Source organism: Acanthochromis polyacanthus, chromosome 4 (genome assembly GCF_021347895.1).
Source record: "Acanthochromis polyacanthus isolate Apoly-LR-REF ecotype Palm Island chromosome 4, KAUST_Apoly_ChrSc, whole genome shotgun sequence".
In the NCBI taxonomy this organism is placed as follows: Eukaryota; Metazoa; Chordata; class Actinopteri; family Pomacentridae; genus Acanthochromis; species Acanthochromis polyacanthus.
In genome coordinates this window covers 18,260,466-18,287,992 of record NC_067116.1, presented here as the reverse complement: position 1 = coordinate 18,287,992, position 27,527 = coordinate 18,260,466, and the positions used below count along the sequence as shown (strand labels likewise).

The window sequence follows — 27,527 nt, the reverse complement described above, 5'->3', positions numbered from 1 at the left end:
GGTTCTCAAAAAGAACCGGTTCTCGATTCCCATCCCTAGTCAGCACTAGAGAATGGTCTGCCTGCACCTCATTATCATTCTGCTACAGGAGAGAAAAACACCCTGGCTGTTTTGTATTTCTTTAAACCAACCACTTCTACTTTGCACAGAGATCATTTATTAATCAGTATACCCAGTATTTTGGTCGATTTGTGCTCAGTTTGTGTATTCCTCCTGTTTTGACTATTCTTAGAATGCATCCCTTTTTAAAAATGTATTTTCTGGAGGTGAAACACTAGCTATAGTGATTATTGCTGATCCTGCTAGTTAAACAGCGGTTCTGTTAATGTTAAATAAAATCGTACTAAATGGTAATGCATCGAAGTGACGTATTCTTTAGTGGCATAATATTATAAGCTCTGCTGCCGTGAAATATTTTGGTGATGATAAAGGTACTAAGCTGGTTTTTCTTGCCAAACTACATTGTCATCACACAGAATTTAAAAAAAAGCTCTTAGCCCCAAATTATACTAAAGTTGTTGTTAGCCTTCCATTTGGCTGAGACGTTGTGATACTCACTTCAGCACCAGGAGCTCCAGTCAGACCCCTTCCTCCTTTCTTTCCTGCTGCACCCTAAAAACAAAACATGAAAGACACAACATGCACGAACATTCACAAAACACAAAAGGGTATATATTACACACTACTCCAACTAAAATGCTAAATAACATAGTCTTAGGGAGAACACGCATTCAGGACTATTTCTAAACTTTACTTGGTCCAGACAGTCAAAGAAATGTACACATCTGTCAGCTGTAAATGCAACAATTCAAATGGTATTCAGTTAAATCATATTGAGATGTTTGAAGTTTGAGTAAAATACATGTCAGAAAACATAACTTTCTACAGTACATACACACATGCATGTTACACAGCCATAACACGGGAACACAGTAAAATCTATTAAGGGTCGATAGTTATTTATGCGCAGTCCCAGAGAGATGTCTTTCAAGGAATGTTTTACCAAAGCACTTAATCTGAAACAGCCATACAGGAGATTCCAAGTGTTTCCTGGCAGACTGCTACATTATCATTGTTTTCAAACAGATGGCTACACATGTTGCATGTGAATTCACAGCATAAACTCAGTCTGAACTCACGCCAAGCATAAAAAATGAACAGAAATGCTCCCATAGTACGTGAACTGGTTATATAATCACTCTCCCATACAAACTGTTTCACACGTGGAGGAAAATCAGTGATATCTGGAAACCTGTGACACTTCACTATTAAAAGGTTACATGGAACCTCATCAGCAAGGTTCAAACTGTTTCACAGGGGAAATTGAGTTATGTAATGAGAAGACCCCAGAGAAGTGTAAGTACGTGCAAGAACGTGACAGCTAAAAGTCTGTAACCTGTAAGTTCAGGAAAGCATGTTTTACTGAAAGACACTGAAGATAGGATGTATTCAGAATCTAAGGATCAAATAGCAAAAGCAATGTATCTTTGATAAACATCAATGATAAAGAGTTACAAGAGAAGAACTATGCTTTCATGGTGAAGATAAAAAGTTGTATTTTCCTAGTTACTGCCCAAATCTCACTGTAGTGCCCAACCTTATTTTCTGCGTGGTTTAAGATGGATTTAGTTGCATCTATTCAGGGTTCTCGCCAGCACATTTCAGCGTAACCGTAACGGCCCATTACGCTGTCTTAACGGCTTGTTACGCTGTCATACCGGGCCGTTACGCTGTCCGTTTAAAAGATTACGCTGTGATTAGGGCCGCTACGCTGTTATTTTGACAGATAACACCACGTGCGTTTGTTTTTATCGACTGGGTGCCTATCTAGGTTAATTTATGTCTCCCCATCTCAGCCGTACTTTGCTGTCTCGGTTGTTTCCGTGATGCCATGTATGGTGAATAGTGACCTAAATCACGAGCATTTGGAGCATCTGCGTGACGCTCATTGGCTGACATCTGGGCCGGCCACTCGCGAGATTTAATGAAGGCTATTGCCCATGTGCGTGTCCTGCATTAACATAATCATGTGGCAACCTGAGCAATGATTTGGCCCAATGTTTGTGGTTGGTCTCATTCATCGAGAAACAGAGGCAGGCCATGTTCTTATCCAGTGATGGCATATAACATTTGCAAAGTAGAGTGAAGATTTAATGACTAATAAGGATCTACTTCACTGCCGCATAAATGAAAAAAACAAAAAAGTTAGCTTCACTAACAATATTTGCACAGACTCACCGGAGCTCCAATTTCTCCTTTTGGGCCTGGTTCTCCAGGGAAGCCTGGTGATCCCTGCACAATGCAAGAAAAAAGACAAACACAGACACACAAAACATGAGGATTTACAAGTTTCTAATCAAGTAGATAGCAGCCTAATCGTAGCCCATTCATGCTTTTAGGACATAAAGGTCTTTTGAGTTACCTACACTCTTGTCACATTTACATATTTTGCATATTTATAGCCTCCAAACTGTAAGGACAAGTGTGTTTTTTTTATTTCCAACTCTTTTTTTAAAATCATATTACATCACTGTTTACAGTTTATAGGTGCTCACTAATAATACAAAACTTCTGGTAGAATGATTTTAACACATGTAGCAAAGATATGCAACAATGCACTATTATTTATATACTGTAGCTACTGAAAAACAGACTCACCGGTGGGCCTTGTGGTCCGACAGCCCCACGAGATCCAGTGGTACCAATATGGCCCTGCGACATAATTTCAATGTATGGTTATATTTTTCTCTTCAATTCTTCTTCTCTTCTTTTTCTATCTCTTTAAAGATGTGTGAATGCCAGCTCATCAAAAAGCAAAAGAATCACACAAGAAAACAACCCTGGTTGTACAGTGAATGTGTGCTTGTGTGTGTATTGTTTTTGAGAACAAAGAGTCCATGTCCTGAAAGTGATAACATCATCAGATTTTCTCTGCCTTATTGGTGGGAATGTGGTATTCTTCTCCAGCCTGTGTGGTCTAGCCCTGTCTGAGCCAAGCAGTGTTTTAATAGGGCGTGAAGAACAATCAAGCAGATAAGCACCCCAACTGTGTGATGTGTCTCATGTTAATTTAATGGTTTTGTCTACCTGATATCCTTCATCCCCTGGTTCTCCGCGTTCTCCTCGTTCTCCTGGAGGCCCCTGTGTAGACACAAATGCACACACATGAACATACTTACTGTGTATGCATGTCTTTCCCCGACCTTCGCAGCTGCTGAGCAATTTATTGACAATCATTTCTCAAGTCAACACACGTGAAACATGTTTTATAGATGTGGCCTATGAGCCTTGCATTCACACAGTCTTGGTCAAGGCAAAAAACACAGAGGCTGTCATTGTATTGCTCATACTATGCACTTCAATTCTGTGCCAACTTGAGAGTCCCACACTATGCATATGACAGTATACTATCTATATCAGTGCAGACAGATAGTGACCCTGACTGTACAGGCAGTGTAGGCCTGTCTCAGTGCTGGGAAATGCATCTCAGAGTACATAATAATCATGGTACTGTATTACTGTAAGCTTGCCCAAGCTGTTAAGACTCTTTGATATGTCCTGATCCTCTTTTGATATGACTTTCTTGGCAATTGGTATTCCTGTGAAATATGCAGAACTTTTGGGGTAACTTAAGGTGAATCACAGACACTCTAGGTCTCGTCGAAAGAAAAACTGTTTTGGACAGCTTCACAATGACGTTGTTTTAGTTTTCACAATGGAACATTTGTGTTCATAACGGTTGTGTGATGAGACCTCTACTTTATTGTGGCTCAGGAAAGAACACAATCAAAGCTCAGCTTTCATTTTACCCTGAAGTGTAAAAACCCTCGACATTTTTTTTCCCCCAGTAAATGCTCAGTCTGGACACACATTGATAATCGGATCCATGTGCATGACAGATTTCAGAACAATGAAAACAGTGATACATTATTATCAATCTGGTCAGACAAACAATGAGTGTATTTGGTTTTACAATCAGGAGTTGTTTAGGATTAGCCGTTACTTCCAGTGTCAATCTGGTATTTAAATGGCTTGGGTTAAACAGAGCGAGGAGTGTTCAGAAAGGATAGTTTAAAGGAAAGCAAGACCTACTGGTTCACCTAAGGGCCCTGGTGGTCCTGGGGTCTTATTGTCCTCGCCTGGGTAACCCTGGAATGTAGCAACAGCAGACAATCACACATACATAGATGCAGACAAGATTGTGCAGTCAGACAATACACTAAGGCACTTTGCATGCACCTACCAAATCAAAATATGGAAACATTAGCATTTCAGATGCTAGCTCAGGTATCATATTACCTTTTCACCTTTTGGCCCTGGCGGTCCAATCGGCCCTGGCTGGCCAGGGTGACCCTAAAAAAAGAAGGAATCTCATTATTGTATATAACAAGCCATATTACATCCACTGGCTAGCTGCAGCATGTTTCTCTGAGAAACATGAGTTTCCCTGTGAAGGCTGTCAGGATGTTAATCAGAAGTGTTTGATATAAACAAAATTCCTTGTAGAGAAGCTCTTATATTCTGTCAACTAAGGATCTGTGTTTTGGCACAGACTCAGAAATCACTCTGCAACCTGAGGCAAGTAGGAATGAGTCTAAAAAGCCTTAAATACACGCATACACACATTGACAAAAAGCTACAAAATGAATCTGAGGTACACTATTTAAGTTATGCAATCCAATGGCAGCATTGTTGACACTGACCAGGCAGTGATGTTGCTTTAAAAAGTTAGATTGGAGACTTCACTGCATTAAATTCCATTTCTGGTTTTCATTTGTGAAGTATCTGTAGAAGTTATTTCCTGATGTTTTTTTGTTTTGTTTTGGAGAACCAAGGTTTTTCTCTACAAAAGGTATTTATCAAATAAGGATTCTATTTTGTATGAAAAAACCCCAGTAACTGGTAGCACAGTGAGATGAGCTGAAATAAAACTCTGACTAGAAGCATCTGTGTTTATGTAGGTAAAAGGATGTTTGTATAAGTTATGTGTGTATACCATATGTTTTTGGACAATATGAGTAAGCGTGTACAGTTACAAATAGTTCTCATAAAACTATAGGAAACAAAAACTTACGGGGTATCCTGCTAGTCCTGGTTGTCCCTCTAACCCCATGACTCCAGGACGTCCCTAGAAGCAAAGCAGAACATGTACACAAAATAAGGCAGTGAATCAGTCTTGGTGATTTGTTTGGATATATATTCTCTAGTTCAGACAAATATAACCTTGGCCACAAACAGACACATGTGCAACTGAATTTTGATACTATAGTTGTTTTACGACAGGAATATAAATCCTTTCTCCACAGTTATCATAACATAGTCTAGGTTGCGCTGTCTAGAAGGGAGCTGTCTTCCTCTGTAGAGTAAAAACTAATGCCTTCCTCTTTGCTTTCCCCCCTCTTGTCTTGCCCTCTCTCAGGCCTTGTTGCTCTGCTTTTCAAGTTTTACCACAAGAAATAGAATACATGAATGAATAAAGTCTCACATCCCTTTTTATTTAAATGTAGGAGTGCATAAAAAAACACACAATGCAAAAACTGAACTGTATTTCTTCATGCACTGAAGAAAAATTATGAAATGACGTTTTTCTGAATCAATCTAACTGGCTCCATGTTTAAACCATAAACCATAATAGTACTTAAGAAATGAAAACGCAGCAGGGATGCAGCAGTTCCTTTGTTGGTTTAGAGCTTCAAAGTGTGCCAGATGGCCCTCAACCACTTACAACTTCACAATTTCCTACACATAAAACAATAAATATGTTTACTTTTCTCCCTCCCTTTTCTATTGGAAAATGTGAAAGGAAAGACAGAAATAATGGCAACTAACAGGTGTGCCTCGAGTTCCCCTGGCACCTTTCAGACCCGCTTCGCCTGGTTGGCCGATGTCTCCACGAGACCCGATCTCACCAGCTACACCTGGAGGACCTCTTTCTCCCTGGAAAGATTCATGTCATGTGAGGGTAAACCACAGAAACATTTACAAAAAGGCAGCATGGAGTCTGTCCTTTAACTGTAGTCGGCATTCATCTGTTTTGACAGTAGGAAGCATCTATTCTGTACAACTGTTCTTCAGGGGAAAACACACACACTCACCTTTTTAAGATTGCTTATAATGCTTAACTATTTTATGCTTTCAAACCTGCTCCATTTTGATTGCCTGTTTTTTTATTTTCATTACTTGCCTGTAAAGTGTCTTTGAGTGCCCAGAAAACCGGCATACAAATAAAATGTATTATTATTATTATTAGACACAGAACAGAATATTTGTCTTTACTACTGGGTGCAATAACTTGTTTTCTTTCTGAAAACAGAAGACAAAAACTTAAGAGGGAGTTGACCAAAATCATGATCTTTTAGACAGCCAAAACAAAATGATTCTCTAGTTCTCTGTAATCACTTTAATATCAAAGGGCATCGGCTGTGTCTTTTTGCTTTGCGCTGTTTATTGTTGGGAAACATTGTCTTGAAAAAGTGGTGATGAACGAGGTCCTTACTTTCTTTCCATGCCGACCTCTGTTCCCTGGTGGACCCAGTTTTCCTTCATTCCCCTGTAAAACAAAACTCATTAAATGACATACATGTTCTGAATGAGTCATATTTTTGGTTCTGCCTCTCTTTGTTGCCTGATTTTCAGATTGTTAGCAGATCATAATACAACAGCAGTTTTTCCAGATATTATCAAAAGCGCATTTTATATCCAGAGATTAACAGTTCATAACCTATAATGTGGCTTAAAATCAAATTCTTCAGCGTACATTTTCTAATATGGTCAAAACAGAGCTCTGTATCTGTACTTTGAAGTACCCTTTCATATTAACACTAGTGACCTTCTTACCCCTCATCACCCATTGCTGTATCTGGCACTGTATCTGAAAACAAACAAGCCCTTAAGAGACAGCTTTAATTGAAAGCTATCCGACATTGCTAACATCTATAATCCATGATATAATACCTTTTAGTGACCCTGTAGCAAAAAGTCTTTGTTGAAGGGAAGGCTGACCCCTACTGGGATACAAGTGCATTAAGAGATCTTTGTTTCTGTTAGTTGCAGGTATTTGAAATTCTGAACCAGAGTGTCACAAATACTTGGCTTTATTTGTTCATCCCTAATTTAAAGCAAGGTTGTCTATATACATTTTTTCATCATCTATCAACTGAACTACAGAAACAACAAATTAACTTACACGAAAACCTTGTTTCCCAGGCTCTCCTGGTGGTCCTGGGGGCCCAGGGTCTCCTTCTGTCACTTTGTCCCCTGGTTCTCCAATTGGCCCACGCTCACCAGGCTCACCCTGATAGAGTGATAGAGACACAGTACCAGAGTGACAGACACTTTAGTGATATATAATGGGTTTCATATTACCAACACACCGGCAATTGGGTCAAACAATTCAGAATTTAATTAAAGACATTAGTGAAATTTATTTCATTTTCTCTATTTCCTTTGCAAAAAGTAACATCCAACTCAAATCTAAAGTGAAATTAAGTAGACTGGTGTGATTTGTGATAAGTTTTATTCAGCACATGACCTGTCTTAATGTGTTTACATTCTGAGCTATTCTCTGAATAAACTAAAGCAAATCCTTCTATTCAAACCCTCCATCCATGTCGTCAAACGGTAAACCCCACTACAAACAAATCAATAACTCATTTTAGCTACTTGGCGAACTTTGGAGAGGTCAACAAAAATAAGAATTTCCCATGTTTACCTTGGCTCCATCTTTCCCTTGAGGGCCATCTTCACCAGGAGGACCAGGAGGACCCTATAAACAGATCACAAATTATAACAAAACCTCTTCACTGCTTTAAAAAGTGACAAATAAAACAGGAGCCGGGCAGTTTTCTCCTCAATGTCAGCTTTTGAAGAACTATGCAATTGTTATTTTCGTATTATTGTCATTGCAGATTGTTTTGGTGTGGCTAAACGCATCTATCCACTGCTATTTGAATTTTTATTGGAACTACTATCTTCTGCCACAACATTAAAACCAGCTGCTCGATGTTTTGTAGGTCCCCGTCATGCCACCAAAACAACTCTGACCTGTCAAGGCTTGGACTCTACGAGACATCTGAAAGTGTCATGTGGTATCAGGCACCAAGATGTCAGCACCAGGCCTTAGAGCTCCTGTAAGCCGTGAGGTAGGACCTCCTTGGATTGGAGATTGAGATCTATAGGACATTTGGGGGCCAATTCAACACCTTAAGCTCTGTCATGCTTCACAAACTATTCCTGAACAATGTTTGCAGCGTGGCCCGAGGTAAAAAGCAACACACGTGTCCAGTCATCCACATGATACACAGGACAAGATGATCATCATCTCCCATTGCTATCATCACTACACAGTTCTGACACTCATGGGCCAAACGTAGGCGCTATCAACAATGTACAGAGGTCGGGGTCAGCATCAGCACTGGTGTACAGCTCTATATGTAACAAACTAAGATGGTCTTTGTGTTCCAGCACCATTTTTTTTAAAATCACAGACAATAACAAGTTTTCAGAAATTTGTGTAACAATAGCTCTTCAGTGGGACTCACAGGCCAGTCTTCACTCCCCACTCAAATAAGTGAGTTCTGGGCACCCATGATCCTGTCAATGGTTTGCAGATTGTCCATCTTGAGAGACCTATGGTATATATGAACCACTGCTTACAAGGAAACCCCCTAAAGATCTGCCATTTGGAAATGTTCTGAATTTGAACCTTATCAAAGGGTCTCAGATCCTTACGTTTGTCTGTTTTTCTCCATCCTAACACATCAACTTCATTAACTGACTGTTCACTTGCTGCTTAATACACTGCTCAAAAAAATTAAAGGAACACTTTTTAATCTAAGTATTGCATCAAATTAGTGAAACATGTGGAATACTGATCTGGTCAAATAAGTAACTGAGGGGCTTTTTAGTCAGTTTCAGCTGCTTTGGTGTTCATAAAATTAACAACAGATGCACTAGAGGGGTAACAATGAGACAACCCCCAAAACAGGAATGAGTTTACAGGTGAAGGCCACTGACATTTTTTTCCTTCCTAATTCTGTTTTTCACTAGTTTTGCATTTGGCTAGGGTAAGTGTCACTTCTGGTAGCATGAGGTGATACCTGGACCCTACAGAGGTTCCACAGACAGTCCAACTCCTCCAGGATGGCACATCAATGTGTGCCATTGCCAGAAGGTTTGCTGTGTCTCCCAGCACATTCTGAAGTGCATGGAGGAGATTCCAGGAGACAGGCAGTTTGTCTCGGAGAGCTGGACAGGACTGTAGAAGGTCCTCAACCAATCAGCAGGACAGGTATCTGCTCCTTTGTGCAAGGAGGAACAGGATGAGCACTGCAATAGCTCTACAAAATGACCTCCAGCAGACCACTGGTTCTAATGTCTCTGACCAAACAATCAGAAAGAGATGTAATGAGGGTAGTCTGAGGGCCCGACGTCCAATAGTGGGCACTGTGTGACTGGCACCGTGGAGCTCGGTTAACATTTGCCATAAAACACAGGAACTGGTAGGTCCACCACTGGTGCCCTGTGCTTTTCACAGATGAGAGCAGGTTCACCCTGAGCACATGTGACAGACATGAAAGGGTCTGGAGAAGCCGTGGAGAACGTTATGCTGCCTGTAACATTGTTCAGCATGACCGGTTTGGTGGTGGGTCAGTGATGGTGTGGGGAGGCATATCCATGGAGGGACGCACAGACTTCTACAGGCTGGACAATGGCATTCTGACTGCCATTAGGTATCAGGATGAAATCCTTTGACCCATTGTCAGACCTTACATTGGTGCAGTGGTCCTGGATTCCTTCTGGTGCACGACAATGCCCAGTCTTATGTGGTAAGAGAACTCATGCAATTCCTGGAGGATGAAGAACTGATACCATTAGCTGGCCCCCATGCTCACCTGACCTGAATCCAAAGAACACCTTTGGAACATTATGTTTTGTTCCATCTGACACCACCAGGTTGCTCCTCAGACTGTCCAGGAGCTCAGTGATGCCCTGGTCCAGTTCTGGGAGGAGATACCCCAGGACACCATCTGTCGTCTCATTCAGAGCTTGTCCCGAGATCGTCAGTCATGCATACAAGCACATGGAGGCCATACAAACTACTGAATACCATTTTGAGTTGCTGCCAAGGAATTTCAGCAAGATGGACCAGTCTGCCACATCAGTTTTTCACTTTGATTTTGGGGTGTCTTGAATTTAGCCCTCCTGGGGGGTTGATAATTTTCATTCCCATCAAACAATGTGACACTTTTCATTCCTAACACATTATCCAGTTCATATCAATGCTAAGATCCAGTTTGTTTTTCCCCCCACATTGAAATATGATGTTTTTTAAAAGTGTTCCCTTAATTTTTTCGAGTAAGTGTATATCCCACCCTATGACAGGTGTCACTGTAATGAGGCAATAGATGTTTTTTCACTTCATCTGCCAGTGGTTGTAATGTTGTAGCTGACTGGAAAGTGTTTAACATGACAAAATGATCTGTAATCCTTAGTAACAGAAACACAGTTTCTGGACAGAGCTGCTGCTACTGATGCTAGGATTAATGAAGGTAAAGCTATTTGCATAGCTTGATATCACTAATTGCAGGTGATATCATGAGAATGTGCATTTTATTGTCATCTGGGCAAACCAACCCAATACTGAGTGCACAATAATCAAGTGTGTTTGAAGTCACAGTGAAGGATCATGCCAGAATTAAAAAGCAACTAAAGACTGGACTGCAAAGCAGTGATTCACCCTGTTCTCTGGCTGCAAGTTTTACTCTGTCCTTAGTAAATTTTTATTGGGAGAAACGGCTAGGCTGCAAAACAGTCATCTTTATCCAGCTGTAGATTGCCAGACAAGATGACAGAATTCCAGTGGACAGAGAAGACAGACATCATCTAATTTCTTTAATCTTCCAACATTTTTACAACTTAGCTAAATAAAAGTGTACTGCGCTCTGTATTTCAATAACTGTACGGTGCAGAAAGATGACATTCAAGCAGTCCAACTTCTATTTATATAGTTCATCAGACAAAAACAGTTCCATCGTTCTGCTTTCTTCGGGCTGGAGAATAATGCATTCTTTTAAGAATGAGGGGGAGTAAATATACAACTGGGTTAGGTTTATCCAAACACAAGGAAGGAAGGGATTAGTGGAGTGTTTGTAGTCACTCACTCTCATTCCCTCCTGTCCCTGCTCCCCTTCAGGTCCTGGAGGCCCAGCATCACCCTGCAGGGAGACAAAACACAACACAGGGCTGTCTGGAGGTCAACACACACTTCTATTGGCATCAACACTAACCACTGATGCTTCAGACAATTTAATATAATAATCAGCTGCTGTTTCAGTAAGACCACAAAAAATAACAGGGAGGTTGTACTGACCTTTGATCCTGGCTCTCCAATGGCACCTGGTTCTCCCTCTACACCTGGCAGACCCTACAAGGATGGCACACAGAGACAAAGGGCATGAGTAATGTTTATTTGAAATGCACAGCATACACTGGAATGCCAACTATAAAAGCCAACATCAACTAATAATGAGTTGCTAAGTAGTTATAAATGCTTAACATATAATAACATCAAAAATACCTCAGATCCTTGCTCTCCATCAGGTCCAGCCTCTCCAGGAGGTCCTTTGGGCCCCTGAAAGAAAAGTAAAAATCACATGTTACCTAAAGATCACGGATTCAATGATACAGTGACTCCATTATTAGATGATCACCACATCAAGAAAAAACATTAGAACAAGCATAACTCAAAATTTTAGCATAAAATGACAAAACATACACATACAATTAAATGTCTTAGTCACTATAAAAAGAGAGCTGAGAATGTCTGAAATAAGAGGAGTGAAAAGCAGCCAAACACAAGAAGGGACCCATAAGGTAACCATGCCTGCAGCATTACTGAAAGCTCCCACCCTAATAAATATCTGTATCTGATTGTTTGACATTCTTTATGTCCCGGAGGAGTTGGCAGATTTCCAGGAAAAATCAAGAATTTGAAGACTAATCCAAGAAGGGAGGCAGGGAGCTTTCAGGTGTGAGGAATGCAGAAGGAGAAAGCAAAATAAAATTATATATATAAAACCTAAAAGATTCCAAGTTTTCCTCCAAAACACTTCAATTTCTGGTTTGGTTTCTTCAGAATTTACTTAATAATTAAAAACCCAAAAGCTTCTTTCTCATGAAACTTTTGTAAGCAATTATGATTCTGTGTAATCTCCGCACAGTCATTACAGAGTCCAGTCAAGTCAGTTTCCACAGCATGTGGTTTGTTTGTAGTTTCCTCAAACAACCATATCAATGCAGCAGTCAGAAGACAGCATACTTACTGGTTCACCTTGGGGCCCCCTCTCCCCGGTGCTGCCTGGAATACCTGGTTTACCCTGGAAAAACACACACAAGAGTGAGCTTGCTTCGAGGATTCATTGATATAATTACAGAGAACAAGCACAAGAAAACCTGACTTTGTACATGGTCTTGTTTTCATTATTATCATTACCAATGTAACCACAAACATGATGAGTAAGCTAATATTTCAGGGTTGCCTGACACCTACAGACACAACACAGAAACTCTTTGATGCAACACAAACAGATTCGCTTTCCTGCAATTGGAGATCTATTTGTTGTAGTCTAAACACTGGGTTGCCAAGTTTAGACAAGACTCCCTAATTGGAAACAGTATGTAAAACAACGCTGACTGTGGACACTATTTAACCACGCCTGAGGTGTACGTCAGCAGGGTTACTGCATTCGCTTCAGTGTCTGGCTGACTGGGTAAGTATGTATGTGGGTATGTCCGGTCAGATATCTCTGCAAGTGCTGATCAAACTTGGCACTGAAGATCGGTCTAAGGTCCCCTGCTCAGTTGTGGAGTTAGAGGTCAGCAGATCAAGGTCAAGGTCACAGGGGTCACTTAGCACATTTCTTGCATATTGCATCATTTGTATAGGAAGGGATATACGTAGGATGATCAAAATTGATACAGAGTATCACGCATGGGCGTGGTTCTGCCATCTACTGACGGCTTGTCTAGTTTTATGTGTGTAGGAGAGAGGTGGCTTAGTGCCAAAGTTAGATGTGATAGCAGTGAGATTAGCAGCATCCGGCATGAGCTGCAGGACTAATTAAATTGTATATTGTACTGCGAAACAGTAGGACATAACTGATCATAATGAATACTTAAATCATTTTAGCTTCGAATAGATATGACACTAAGGAAACTATTTAAATGCCTCAAGCTCGATATGAAATGTTGCAGGCAAGATCTTAGGTACAGACATCTGTCACGTAAGTGTGAAGCTAAATCAACTGTGAAAAACGCACACACACAAAAAAAACACCAAACACTCATGCAGTCCCCCCATCATAGAAAAGGCCAGTGAGAATAATGACCCCAAATCAGAACATCGGAAGGTTTTAGGGAAAGAAATAGATTAATGGAAATTATAGTGTAACTACAACTCCAACTGCAATAAATTGCTTTCAGCACTGAGATGAATGGGCAGAAATATTTTCAACCTATCACTCAGTACTTTTTCATGAAAGAGCAGAGAGGGATGAGGAATCAGGCATGATAAATTTCTTCATTTCTTCAGACACAAGATGGCGCTGTGACTCTAGAGGTGGACAGTGGAAATGTTGCTGCCATTTAGCAGCCAAAGAAGAGGCAGTAACGAAAGATTAAGTTTCTCAAAGTAGTGTGACTGACAATAGTTCTGAAGAGTGACAAGTCTTCTTCACTGGACAACAGGCAACAACAGCGGCTCAAACAGATGCTCAGTAACTTTTCACTGGGAGGTGGCGATCCAAACTGTATTTGACACTTATAGCAACTCAGTGAAAGATCACAGCTAGCCCCAAGTTGTGGTTTTGTCCAAAGGAGTGTATGGACATACTGTAAGTATGTTGGTGTACAGATGGCTGTCTGAGAGTAAGAGCACAGGCCAGTATGTGGCTTTGTGTGGGTTTCCTGTGTGTCTGTTAAGACCAATTACCAACAATCCTGAAATGTAAAATGTTAAGTCAGTACTTGAAAGTGCAGATCATTTGTCTTTGGAACACAGGGCAAGTCAAACAAGTGAGGAAGAGTCCAACACTGCATGTTGCACTGCTGCAGCTGGTAGTTTGTAAATGTAGCCTTAAAAGGATGGCACAAACAGCACTATCACAAAAACACAGTGGATATAACGATCAGCATCTGACACATGGCTTTGTTTTTGGATCTGTTTTTGTTTAGAAAGTTTCTATCATCCGTGAAACATCAGTTATTTCTATTTTCTGTTCAAAAGCATATCAAAAGTACAAACTATGATTTTCTTAATTGCAAAAACCAAACAAAGGGCTTCAAGTTGCCAAAAACCTGTCTATTGTTAGTAACTAATACAGGAGTCAGCCAATATGTTTTTTAAGGAATATACCAGTACTGATTATCAGTAAATTAGGAGACACATGAGCCATGTTGAAACTAACAGTCATTTGCAGGGTATCAATGCTTTTCTTTATTACTCTATGTCATAAACATTCAACTAGGGGAGTTATGCTGTTGAAACTATGATATATCCCATAACTTTGATACTTGAAGTTTGTTGAAACTAAATTTTGGCTTGAGATTGTGAAACCTGGACTGAATGTAAACTTGATCTGCTTGCAGGTTTAAACAGAACTCAAATGTGTTTTTCAGCCCTGAAAATTGTATGTCTTTCTCATTTATTTATTTTGTTATGAGGGCTCAAAAAGGCTGGAAAAAGCCAGGTGAACTAAAATGTTACAAATTTCCACCCATCACATCTCCTTTAAGGAGGTACTTTAGGTGACTATGACTCAAAACATGTGTAGTATAAAGTTTTTTTTAAAAAAAGCATGGCTTTATTAAATATATTGAAGTTATTAAACAAAAAAAACCAAAAACAAATCCTTGAATTTGATGGGGTCAGGTGGGACTGTTTTTTAGTTTTTGGTTAACTATAATTTGTAAATTACACCAGTCAGGGTTCAGTAAAGTTTACATCATCATATCTTATTATATAAGGAATGCTATTCATTTTGAAATGATATACAATATACACATAGGAGGCAAAGAATTAGTTTGAAAATGATTACAACATACAATTTCATCCAAAGTGACGTACATCTGTGAGTAGATACAACACCAGGTATGTAGGCGGGGTAGCACTAAGCACCTTGTCTAAGGGTCCTCACTGGACTATGGCGGCCTGATCAGGATCTGAACCACTGATCTCTCGAGCCAGAGTCAGGGGTGTTAGTCACTGAGCTATCCAGCTGCGTTAGCATAGCTTCAACTATGTTCTTATGCTGTGCTCATCAAAACTGTATGTCATAGGAAACTGAATTTTAGATCTGCACGCTGAGCGAAACCCTTGTACCCCAACAACAGATGAGTAAAGCCTTTGTTATACATTTGTGGAACTGCACACAGACATTTGCAAACACCAAGAATACATAGTTGTTATCATACTACTTTCTAGTCTGCTTGGAGTCCACCTGGAAGACTCCATTTCATACATGTGTATTATTGCCCTTGTAGGGGAGTCACTGTGCAGAACTGGGTGAATGAAAGTTACATCCCACAGACCTAAGCTGACCTTTGCGCACTCAGACATGGAGAGAATAACACCAGCATAAGAAGGATCACACACATATTTAATGAGACTAGAAGCACCGCAACTTCCACTTACTTCTTACCACAACTTCCTCCAGGTAACTTTACTGGTGCAAATATTTAAAATAATTATACATGATACAGGTGAAAAAGGATGCAGACATGTTTTACAAGTTTGTCTGCTGTGTTGTAGACACAGTGATGCTTCCTGTAAAAGTGTAAATGCTAATTAAAGCTCTGGAAGAGAAGAAAGACACGGGTCAACCGTTACTTACAGGCTTCCCAGGAGGGCCTCTCTCTCCTGGACTGCCAGCCTTGCCCTTCAAATAGAGAAATCAAAATTTGAATGATGACTATGTAGTTTAAATCAATCCAAATAATCTCCATTTATCAAAAGTATAGTGACAATACAGTACACTGACATGTCTGATTGTGATTTTGTGTGTGCTGGGTTTTATAGATCTTATATTCATTGCATGTCAACATTTTTATTTTATCTGATTGCTTCGTTTTAATTACGATTGTTTTTTATCCGTTTTATGTCTTCATTGTAGCATTTTAAGGTTTTGTCTAAATGAAAAGTGCATTACAAATATAAATTTATTATTACTGTTATTTTATTGACGTTATTGGCATCCTTGGTAGACAGGACACATTTCAGATGTTTGAAAATTTCTCTCAGATAGAATTCAAAATGCAACTCTTATAATTGGAGAAATAATTTTTTTGCAAATAAAACGGCTAAAAATCCACCCTGTGTGTGCTAAAATGCCAGGTGTGGAAATTTTAAAGAGTTTAATGTTCACAAATGTGGCACCAACCATTGCAACACATTGTTTCCTCTTAAGTACAATGCTAGTATTATACTATCGTTGTTTGATTTCAATATTTCAAGCCACAGTGTCTGTGAGACGCAGAAAATATAGCTAAATCAATACTATTAAAAAAAACACTGGCCATAATAATATTTCTAAGACTTAAATAATGATATTTTGAAATCTTCGCATTAAAGCAACCATGCCAACTGTGCCATCAATTACAAATATCCTTTTCCAGCTACTACCATCAACCTAAAAGCACAACATCTGAAGAAGCATCACGTGCAAACACATGAGCATACAGCTTGCCTTTAAAATGACTGTGATGGCATATGCTGAGTACACATTTTGAAAAGAAGAGTTTTCAAATCTCTTCATGAAAACAAGGTATCTATAACATTTACCTTTATCATGCTACTCCTTACCTTATTTGGCACAGCTTTTCTTACTCTAAGCTGGCAGCAGTACATATGATTTGCATTTGAGTATAACCTTATACAGAGGCAAAAAACAAAGGCCCTGTCTGCAAATAAAAACTGATTAAAGGCCCACCAAGCATTTACAGAGGCCAGAGGGCTATGCTGGATGCTGGAAGAAATGTTTGAAATCACATGTGGTAATGACTTTTCCATGAGGCGAGTGTGCATCTTCAAAAAGGATGTACTTGTTAACTTGTTGCAGCTGGATGATGCCTGTTTTATGGCACTGATTATTCCTGGCTTTGGATAAATGTCGATACAAATAAATTTGCCTTTTCACTTCAGGAACATAAAGTCTTCATCCAGAAATGCGTTAGACATCAAACAGCTACAGAATCCTAACCCTTCAGCAGTTAAAGGTAAGTATTTTAACTCAGTGTGTATAAAGGGGGTACATTAATGTAAAGCCTACTTACTATGAATCCTGGCTCTCCTTTTTGTCCAATTCCACCCTTTTCACCCTGCAAAGAAACCATCCATTTTCTCAGATAAATAATCCTTAAAATATATGATACAACCCTGCAGATAATGCCAGCACTACTATCCTGGTTAATATACATTACGGAGGAGCCATTTCATGCAAAAACACTATAAGTATTCGATCTGCACATAGTGACACTTTCAACAGGGTGGCGTGAATGTTTACCTTGGTTCCCTCAGGACCTGGTTCTCCCAGTGGTCCATCTGGACCCCGAGGCCCCTGTGCAGCAGCAACATGAGACACACCTCTAAACATCACTCAAACAATCAGCAGTAAATCTGACATCACACACAAGTTGAGATACGTACAGTGAACAATGTAGTGAAATACCACTAAGCGCAAAGTAATTAGTCTGTATTCATGTCTGCTCGGGGGGGTTTTCCATCCTGATGCCACAGCCCACCACCCCCACAAACATTCCACAGGTTTCCCAGCATTGTAGCAACACACATAAAGGGTGACGGATAAAGATCTATAAATGCAGCCAGATATCCATCGCTTTTTGCCCCTGTCCTCTCTTTCAGGACTTTTCCTCTTTCAGCCTATCATTCCATCTTGTCTCTCCTCTTTTATATCTTCCTTTGATGACCTTTCGGCTTCTCTTTTGCCTGAGCCTTTGGCTTTCAGTCAGACCCTCATCACTCTGCTCCCTTCAAGCTTCCATAAAGAAAAGGCTTTATTCATCTCTCCTTTTGCTTCTTCCTGTAGTTTGCTTCTCTCACTCCAGTTCTGATTTAAAGGTCATGGAGGGAAATACTTCTGCCAAACTTTTGAGATGATAAATTCCTTTGTAAGTTGTGGTACATCCTTATCAGTGTCTTAACAGATTTCAGCTTCTGGTAATAAATTTATGACCCAGTTAGTCTGAGAGTATATCCACATTATACTTGTCCAAAACTGCCTTCAAAGTATGTAAGTCTGAGATGGCAACTTCAGTGTGTATGGGATAAACAGAGTATTTCCAGTATGAGTCAGCTGAGCCACTGCACTAAGGGACTGGGGTTGTGTGGCAGGAAACTAAAGACAAACTTTCATAACCACAAATGCTCACTGTAAAAACACTGAATGCAAAAATATAGTCAAATGCATAGCATAGCTGTTGTAAAAACAAACAAAAATCATCTATGCTGATTTGGTCAGACAACACTACAAAATGAAATCAGGACTTTATTGCACTGCAGCAGGTTGAAGTGACAAGTTACCATGTGGTGTATTGCATATTTATTCAGCCATCTGACAGCAATAACAGAAAAAAAGATGTAAATCAGAACAACTAAATAAATCTGGCTGCATGACAACATAGAATATGTGGCCACAAAGAAAAAATGGAATCTGGCACAGTGGACGACTGTTTCTGCAGCCTTGGCCTGCGCTGTGCAGCAGACAGTTATAGGAACTTTCTGCCATCTCTCTACATTCTGCAATCACACATTTTGAGCATCAAAATAACTGGACACAGAGCACAGCTGTTGCCTTTAACCTGCATTTGACTGATTTTCTCAGACACCCCGGCCGTTGCATATTGATTTGGTCAGCTGCTCTGTCTGCCTGACCTCCTACCAGATGTTGGCTATGACGCACAGTTTGGCTGTTTCCCGAGTGAGAAGAGAGTAAAGAAGAGATCAAGTCATATTTGTGGTTTTGTGGCATTTTACTGTAGACCAAACTCTTTAATTGCTGTTTTAAAGTTGAGATAGTTTGATATAGACATACTCTGACAAGTAGGAAGCAAATGTTAACCATCAGCACTGTTTGCCCAGCCTGAAACCTTTACCTACAGACAGGTAGCCAAATGAACTAATGCTTATCTCCATTTAATGTCGCACATGACAACACATGAGTATTTCTAGAGCAGGTGAAGCTGAGGGGATGTGCTACCTGTTTTAACACAAAGACAAATAGTTAGAGAAATATTGCAGGTATGTGCCAGCTACAGATATGAAATTATTCTGCTCCAGGTCATTGGTTCAGCCTCTTTCATGTTGTATTCTGAAATTATTTTTTTGTCAAAAACAGTGTTGAGAAAGCAGTATTTTATTTTTGATGTCTCTTCCAAAGACGACAGATAGATGGGAAAGATGTGTCTCTGGTCCGTTATCTATTTTATATCAGGACAATAGAGACAAACCATAGATGAAGAGGAGGGAGAATTGAAGGATAACCACAACCTCCTACAACAGGACAGGAAATGCAACCACATACTGACACATGTGGATTACTGTAAACAACACGACTCTCAGCATGTTAACTGCTGCCATATGTTCTGGTTGGCAAAATGTTGAGTCGGAAAAAAATAAGTGAACAAAAGATAAAAGGAGGTGATGAGTGATGATGTGTGAGAACTGAAGAAGTCTGGTAGTGTGTTATTACGGAACGGACTTCATAGCACTTCGTACCTACTTTCTTGAATTAACTGAAATGTACACAGAGTGAGCTAAAGGGCTTCAGCCATGACACTATTACGCAGTGTGACACTGGAGCTACGCACATGCATCAGTTTAGAAAAGGTGAAGCAAAGCAAAGTTAAACAAAACTAGGGGTAAACTGTCAGGACATGCTGCTATGTAGAACAAAGCTAAATGAGGGGAAAAAGAAAGTGGCAGACGTTGCCTTATAGCTCTGCAGTCTCCTATGAGGACCTGAGCACTCATCAGAGGAGCAACACATTCCCGGAGGTACAAAACATACTGCTGCTGATCTAACAATAGGCATTATCATGAAAGGGAAGAGTTGGTAACAATATTCACATCTGAATGGTCATCAATTAGTTTTACAGATAGATAACAAAGATGAAAAAATTCTTCTAAATAGTAACACATGAAAAATACTGTTAATATTCAGATCCGCTGGTACTCTACTTTTCAATAACGTTTAAGCTACAGTTCAAGAACTACCAATGAATACAATGCTGCTATAATAATTGATTAACATTATATAAAACTAACTCTAACCCTATTTAATAATGCATAAAAGTGCATTGCATTTTGTGTCACTTGAAAGAAAAAAATTATTATTAATATAACTTTTTGCTGCACCTTATTGCTTGTTATTACTAAATTGTAATCAGATTTCCACCAGTGTTCAAACTAAAACTTGTTGCACCTCATCATTTGACCTTTTTCAGACTATTTATTTTCCTCGGTTGTTGCTGCTGCTGCACTTAAGTAGAAATTCTGAAAAAATCCAAGCAGCCCAACCAGGCATAAACTAACCATGACGTCACCCGTTGGTTTCAACGCCGAGAAAATGAAGCCCGGATTTTGCTACTTCCTGGTCGCTGTTTTGGATTTTTTGGAGCCAGTGACGTAAAAAGCATCATCAAACAGACTGGACCGGAGAGCAACTAGGGGCAGGATTGGCTGAGGACTCTCTTATCCCGCCCACATTTTACCACAGAGGCTTCTGCTGCTGTCTATCAAGTATAGCCACGCCCCCTGGCTCCACCAACTTTAACGATTTATTTAAAATTCAGTATTGATTTATTTTAAGATCGGCCACCTGATCTCTCATTTTGACCATGAAAACTAACGGGAAAAAAATCCTGAGCTGTAGAAAATCTAATTTTATTTTTTCCAAAAATGAATTGGGGTCTATGGAGAAAAAGCTTTTTGGAGCCAACCCTAGCGGACGGCGGGATATTGCAAGTTTTTGACACTTCCGGGTGGGCTTCAATTCTGGAGCCAGATGCTACGTCCACTATATATACAGTCTATGAGCCTAACCTTATCTTTACCTCCTAACCTTTAGGTGTCATTCTTGTCTCGGCCACACGGTGTCCCACCAGGATTATGCCATCTCATGCATTTCACATTACAGTATGGACTTCGAATGAGATTCAGAGGGCCTTATACTTGTCGATGCACCAAAAAATGAGTTTAGGCCAAGGGCAAAGATTAGCATGTGTCTATTAACTGCTTTAATCTCTGGTTTCTGGGATTAGAGCTCTAATGGGAAACAGACAACCAATAGTCTGACAAATTAAGTCTTCATAGCTGCACTTAGGCGCACACATAATTTACTAAGGAATGGAACAACTGACACCCAAAAGGTAAAGGAAACTCTTACCATTCTACCCTTTGACCCAGCAATGCCTGAAATGCCCCTCTGTCCCTGTGGACCCTGTGAGAAAATAAGATAGAAAGCAGAGGAGAGAAGAGAATGAAAATGAGGAAATTGAAGGTGCACAGTAAAGTTTGAAGTGTTTTACAATATTACTTGCTCTGATGAAGTTAGGACAACTAAAAAATATAGTTGAAATATGTAGACTCAGATTAAATGGGGCATAACCTTGCTGTGCATTTTTTCACCCACATCCTCACTAGTCATGTGAACCAATGTTCTATAAGGACTTGAGCAGAACTACAGAGCAATCGGTGAGTTAACACAACACTGTGTACAAAAGTCTAGACTAAACTGTGGCAAACCCAATAATGGATTAAATCTCCCTCTCAAATTTGAGGTGTTTAAAGCATTATGTAACAGTATTTGTAGCAGTTTGTTCCTCCAATTAAATGTAAAAGCTTGAATTAGTCCTAAAGTGTAGGCATTTATAATATCCAGAATTGGAGTACAGAAGATCAGATTTAATGCAACCAGGCTTCACAATCATTACTAATGTGTGAAAACCCCCATTTGTATGAGACCAGTTTTACCTGGGGACCTCTGGATTCAAACTAAATGTGAAGAATCTCTGGAACCTTAATCCTGTGTAAACCTCCCTTTTCTGTAATTTTAGTTAAGTAAAAATTTTTACTGCCTTTCTCCTACCATATTTTGCCAACACCGAGGTCCTGTGATAATGTTTGACAAAGACTCTTGTTCTGTTTTTACTGCAAGGTTTTTGTTGTCTTTGTGTTATTCATCTGCCTCTTTTTTGCTCAAGAATAATGTGATTATGAAAGCTGTGTTAGTAATTACAAAACAAAGTTTTGACAAGCTTAGCATTTGGCTCATCTTGCTACACACCATGGAGCCAAAATTACTGAAAAACCACAGAACATTTTGCTGTCTTTCAGCAGGCTCAACAGCTATTATGTGGCCGTTAGTTAGTATATCCACGGATAATGTCAGTGAATTCGAGTTAAACGCAATCCCGTGGCAAACTTCAGCAAAGTAAGTCAATGCTAAAAAGTATTAACAAATACCAGGCAGATGTGTAAGTAGTAAAGAAATGTACATTCTCAATGCATGCAGTAAATGTGGATCTGCAGGGTCTTTTTTGCATCATTATGCAAAGTACAGCAACTGTTTCTTATTTCATAGTGGTGAAAATATAACACTTACAGGTGCACCTTGCAGGCCGATGTCTCCTGGACTTCCTGGCAACCCTGGATAACCCTTTTACCAAAACAGAAAAAAAACATAACAGTATAGAGAGGTAGACAAGAAGCCATGTCACTGTTAATAGCATCTACTGCTAAGTGGGTAACAAAGACACATAACTCAAGCTATGCTGCACGAGTGCTTCTGTTGTCATTGACTAAAGTGGAGCAACAGCACAGCAATGGTGTAAGACCATGTAGTATAAAATGGCTACATCTGCAACTGGAAAGAATTACAAGTGTCCTGTAGAACTGTGTTTCATATTACATTGTCAGAATGTGCTCCAGGCCCTCGAGAAAAAAAAGACAGCTGGGTGCTGTGGTTCTCATCACCAACACCCATTCTCTTCCGATAATAATCTATAGGCAATAACTCTACAATATAAAAGAGAGTCAGTAGTGACAAAAGTGACTGAGATTTGCCAGAAAATACAAATCCCTGCAAAACTGTCTTTAAATGGGAACAGAATTTCAAGATACGATCATTGTAGTGTGTCATGAAATAGCTTAAAGCCCTCACATGGAACTGCCATCCCTTGTTAATGTGGCTACATTACAGCACAAACGGGTCCACACAAATCATGACAGCTGCTTATACAAGTCACAAAGTGCTCTCTCTGTTAAACGAGCATGCACACACACCAACACACACACGCACATACAAGTGTGCACACCAACACAGTCATTCAGTCATCTAACCATTCAGCCAGCTACCAAATTAATCATCCTCTCTTCCAGCTGAGCCAATCAGCCAGTCAGTCAGCCTGCTAGCCACTTAGTCAGCCAGTTAGGTCAGGATTGGGGCCAAAGCCACAGACATGGAGTAAATCCAAGGCCCCCGGACAAAGGGATGCAAGTCAGCCTCTTTCTAAGACTTATGCAGTATTACAGCAGACAGCAGAAACACTGCTGCACTGGACAGCAGCTTGTTTTTCCTCTGGAACGCATTCTCCACAGTAGTGAATGAACAAATGCTGCAAACTTTAACAGATATTTATCAGACCCAGTTTCAAAACACTACATGGCTTTAGGACAACAACAAATTTCAGAAAGTCATTTATATGCAAATTTTTCTACCACAAACTCAGCGGGCACTACTCTCATGCAATCTTAAAAAGGTTTCACAGTGTTCAGTGAAAAAAAAAGTTTGTAGACGACATTGGTACCATACATGTCATACATTTGGAATAACTTTTACATTGGGAAAATGTGCTTTTGCTGCTCCATTAAAAAACCTTCTACTGCTTACACTGTATGCCACAGGAGTCCTTTACTGCCACAATCAGGCACAAGCAGAGTGACACTGGTCTGCATCTTTATTCAGATTCATACAGAAGTGTAGCATGACACACAGACCATTCAGACTGTTAGATATACTACAGGCAATATTTTAACTAGACTTTGGGGGTCTTTAAAGTATCCCTCTCATAAAAAAGAACTGAATAAAAATGCTACTACTGCAAAGACATGTGACAGGCAGAAAACAACAAAAAGTGATCTTAGTGGACATACAAGTTAAAAAAGCTATTGCATGGTTTAACAGAGAGGCTATCTGCGGACATTTTTGTCATACAGCCTTCTCCTGTTGGGGTCAGGAGGAATTTTGTAGGTACAGGCAAGAAAATCATCCCAGTTCTCGATACAATTTAGCATAACTAACTGTGGAAAACAAATCTGACAGATTTTTTTCAAAGATTTACATTTATTAGAGTTGTAACAGGAGTCTGGAACCTTTCAGGCCTCTTGTAGTTCTGCTTTCATTTCCATGAACTAAACCCTACAGCTAAGTAACACCTGCCAAAACTCACAGCCAAACTGCTGAGTGGTTCACTTTTATATTCATCATCGAGACACATTAGTTTACTAAAAAAAAAATGTGTTTAAGCTCTGGTAGACCGTTATAGCTTTGCTGATATCTTGGAAAACTTTGGTCAATATATACTAGGCCTCTGAAGTTTACCAGCTCCTAGAAAATATTCAGAGCTCTGCAGAATATCCTTAGTGAATGCCCTTACCCTTGGCCCCTTCTCTCCAACCGGGCCTGTTGGACCTGCTGGTCCCCGGTCCCCCTGGTAAAAAGTAACAGTAAAACAGAAAGACAGAGAGCTGATTATTATACTGTGACCGACAACCCCAACACTGAAAACCCTAACACAGCTTCACGTTTACACTTCCTAATAAAAGCCATGGAACTCTAGAGGAGTTTCATAAATGAAGAAGGTTAGAGTGACAGCTGGCTGAGTGGAGTTTAAAGCAAGCAGGTACTGTGAAACTCCTTTGGTGGCACTCTGCACAATGTTAAAAGGAAAGATAACCCTGGGTGAGTAGTAAAGCTGCCTAGATCTTGAGTTTAACCCCTCCAATACTTGTGTCAGTGATGCATTAATCCCCTTTGAACTGTGTAACATCCATGGCTGTACAAGTACACTTCCAGTTCTTGTTGCACTTCGGTCAAACAGTGAGTGAAACAGTTTAAAGGAACTGTGTTGGAAACACAAGTCTAAATCAGAGGCATGGTAATGAATTAAACATATATGATGGTAAAGGAATTTGTGGGCTGTCAGGGTATGGCTGGTGTTGAAAGACTGAACCAGGAGGAGGATTTTGAGTAAGAGGAGTAGGAGGACAAGCAAGAATCTGACAAGCAGATGGCTTCCTATCACAAGAACATGTTCTGACAAACGGGCCTTCTGGATAGGAAGGAAAGGGCAACAGGCTGAGATAGAGGGAGGGAACAATGAAGATGGTAAAAAGGAGGTGTTTTTGGGAGGTCTGTCAATAATCAACAGCCAGATTTTGCATGCTGCAGAACTGCATGCAACATTTTTCATTAGGTTGAGATGCAGCAGCAGTCAAACATGGAGATAGCATCTCAAGCATGATTAAACTGCCATTACAAATATGTTGCTATTGCCTTTAATGTTTTATAACTGAATATGCATTTAAATAAGCAAATGTACAAGATGCAGGTCAGCACTGTCCATTGTCTAATGACACCAATCAGCAACAAGTAGGTCGTTGACATTAGTAACAGCTAAACTTGTCTAAAAAGGCTTGTCGACTAATAACCTGAAATTTTCTTTTGAATCTACACTGAAATACCTGCTTCGGCAGAGGGGTGGGGGCATGAAAGACAGTAATGGTGTCATAGATTTGACAATATTGTTAATGATGTGGATGTGAGAGTGTTGAGTGTTTATACAAGCATGTGTTCCGGGGCCTCTGGGGCATCAAGCCATGGCCGCTTAGTATAGGCCTAATTATAGGGGTCTGCCACTGACAAGCAAGCGGCCGATGCTGTCTGACAGCTTAATGACAGAGAAACACACTCTTTACCTTTTCACCGGGAACTCCTATCACCCCAGCTATCCCGATCAGGCCTATTGGACCCTGAAGAAGAGAGGAGAGAAGAGACGCTGTAAAACAAAAAGACTTCACAAGAAATTACGTCAGCGTGAAGACCTGATCTTGGTTCGTTAAAGGTTTACTTCTCAGCATGTCATGACACCTGGAATGTAAGAAGTCACAGACTACAATGTAACACTTACGTAAGCAAAAAGCAGGAGAAACCTACAAGTTGGGCTGAATATAATTTCACTACCGCTACTTCTAAATAACACAGATTCACATTTTGACTTGTATAACTAAAAACCTTACAGTAAGACAAAGAAACAAAGCAATGTAAACACATGATTATTTACCAGGAAACTTGGCATACTTTTATACGGCTGAAATCTGTTTTACAACCCATATGAAAGTGACAACAAGGTATCAGGCTGTTTTCCTAGGTTTTGTTTTGTGCCCATCCGTGTGTTTCTACAATTGTTCGCCATGGAACAAAGTGCATGTGGCCACATGCTGCCACCAACACAAAAAGCACCCAGCATTTTTTATGCAGCATGGAACAGAAAGCTTTGCTTATTTGCTTGTTTATTTAAATGTGATTATGCAGTAAAATATGTTGTCCCAGAAAATCAACGATTGTGATAAATAAGTGTGATCTCAGTATTGATCAAAACAATCATGGTCATCATTTTAGCAATGATCTTGCCTGAAATTTCCTGCCACAAACAATACATGGGCACCTGCCCTTATTCAGTGAAGCCAGAAAAGTTTGCAACCTTGTTGTGACTTGTGGAACTAAAACACTGTCTGGCAAGAAGGAAGAAAAACATTTCATGGATGCAAAAACAATAACTGGGAATTACTACTTGCATACTAATTTTACACCATGCAGAAATTCAAAACAGATGCCTCCCCAAAACAAGCGAATTACTCTGTAAAGAAGTCCTTATGGGGAATGCACAAGCTAACTTAAATGCAGTAATTTAAATTATGAGAGGAGCTTAACCATTTCCAGACCAGTCATCTGGGACAGGGGCTATGGTTTGGACCTGTGCCAGCCTCTCCACAGGACAATCTGGAGATCAGGACCAACAGGAAGATTTATGGGTGGCTGGTTAGACTTCCAACCAGAAAAGGCCACTGGGATTTTGAAACTTTGTCATTGTGTTTACATTTCTAAAACAATGCCTAGTGTTTAAACACTGAAACTATGAAGAGTGGCAACAAACAGAAAGGATACAAACAATACAGCCACACGCACTTAACAAGAGCTAAACTAAAGCCACAATACTGCACGTGCACAGAACCACAGCACTTGCACTGAGCCACCAGGACGCTGAATCTAAGTGTTTTTTAATTCATATGACTGCCCAACTGCAGGCCAACCACTAAAGCCACTGTGGTCAGACTGTGGCTGTCTCTGCTGTGTGGGGCCAATGTCCAGTGTTGCACACGATATATTAACACT

The 27,527-nt window shown here is 40.0% G+C and overlaps 1 protein-coding gene across 3 annotated transcripts in view; it reads right to left on the bottom strand.

Annotated features, from left to right (window-relative positions):
• Positions 1-27,527, bottom strand: part of LOC110965809 (collagen alpha-1(XXIV) chain) — a 103,820-nt gene that overhangs the window by 16,059 nt on the left and 60,234 nt on the right. For all 3 annotated transcript variants that reach the window (XM_051947462.1, XM_051947463.1, XM_051947464.1), the window contains 22 exons: positions 26,051-26,104; positions 24,730-24,783; positions 22,677-22,730; positions 21,459-21,512; positions 17,559-17,612; positions 17,329-17,373; positions 15,891-15,935; positions 12,324-12,377; positions 11,579-11,632; positions 11,372-11,425; positions 11,163-11,216; positions 7,712-7,765; positions 7,187-7,294; positions 6,497-6,550; positions 5,830-5,937; positions 5,075-5,128; positions 4,300-4,353; positions 4,093-4,149; positions 3,088-3,141; positions 2,659-2,712; positions 2,239-2,292; positions 559-612 (listed from right to left, as the gene is read on the bottom strand). In XM_051947462.1, the coding sequence (XP_051803422.1) occupies positions 559-612; positions 2,239-2,292; positions 2,659-2,712; positions 3,088-3,141; positions 4,093-4,149; positions 4,300-4,353; positions 5,075-5,128; positions 5,830-5,937; positions 6,497-6,550; positions 7,187-7,294; positions 7,712-7,765; positions 11,163-11,216; positions 11,372-11,425; positions 11,579-11,632; positions 12,324-12,377; positions 15,891-15,935; positions 17,329-17,373; positions 17,559-17,612; positions 21,459-21,512; positions 22,677-22,730; positions 24,730-24,783; positions 26,051-26,104 (1,281 nt within the window). The remainder of the gene's footprint in view (positions 1-558; positions 613-2,238; positions 2,293-2,658; positions 2,713-3,087; positions 3,142-4,092; positions 4,150-4,299; positions 4,354-5,074; positions 5,129-5,829; positions 5,938-6,496; positions 6,551-7,186; positions 7,295-7,711; positions 7,766-11,162; positions 11,217-11,371; positions 11,426-11,578; positions 11,633-12,323; positions 12,378-15,890; positions 15,936-17,328; positions 17,374-17,558; positions 17,613-21,458; positions 21,513-22,676; positions 22,731-24,729; positions 24,784-26,050; positions 26,105-27,527) is intronic.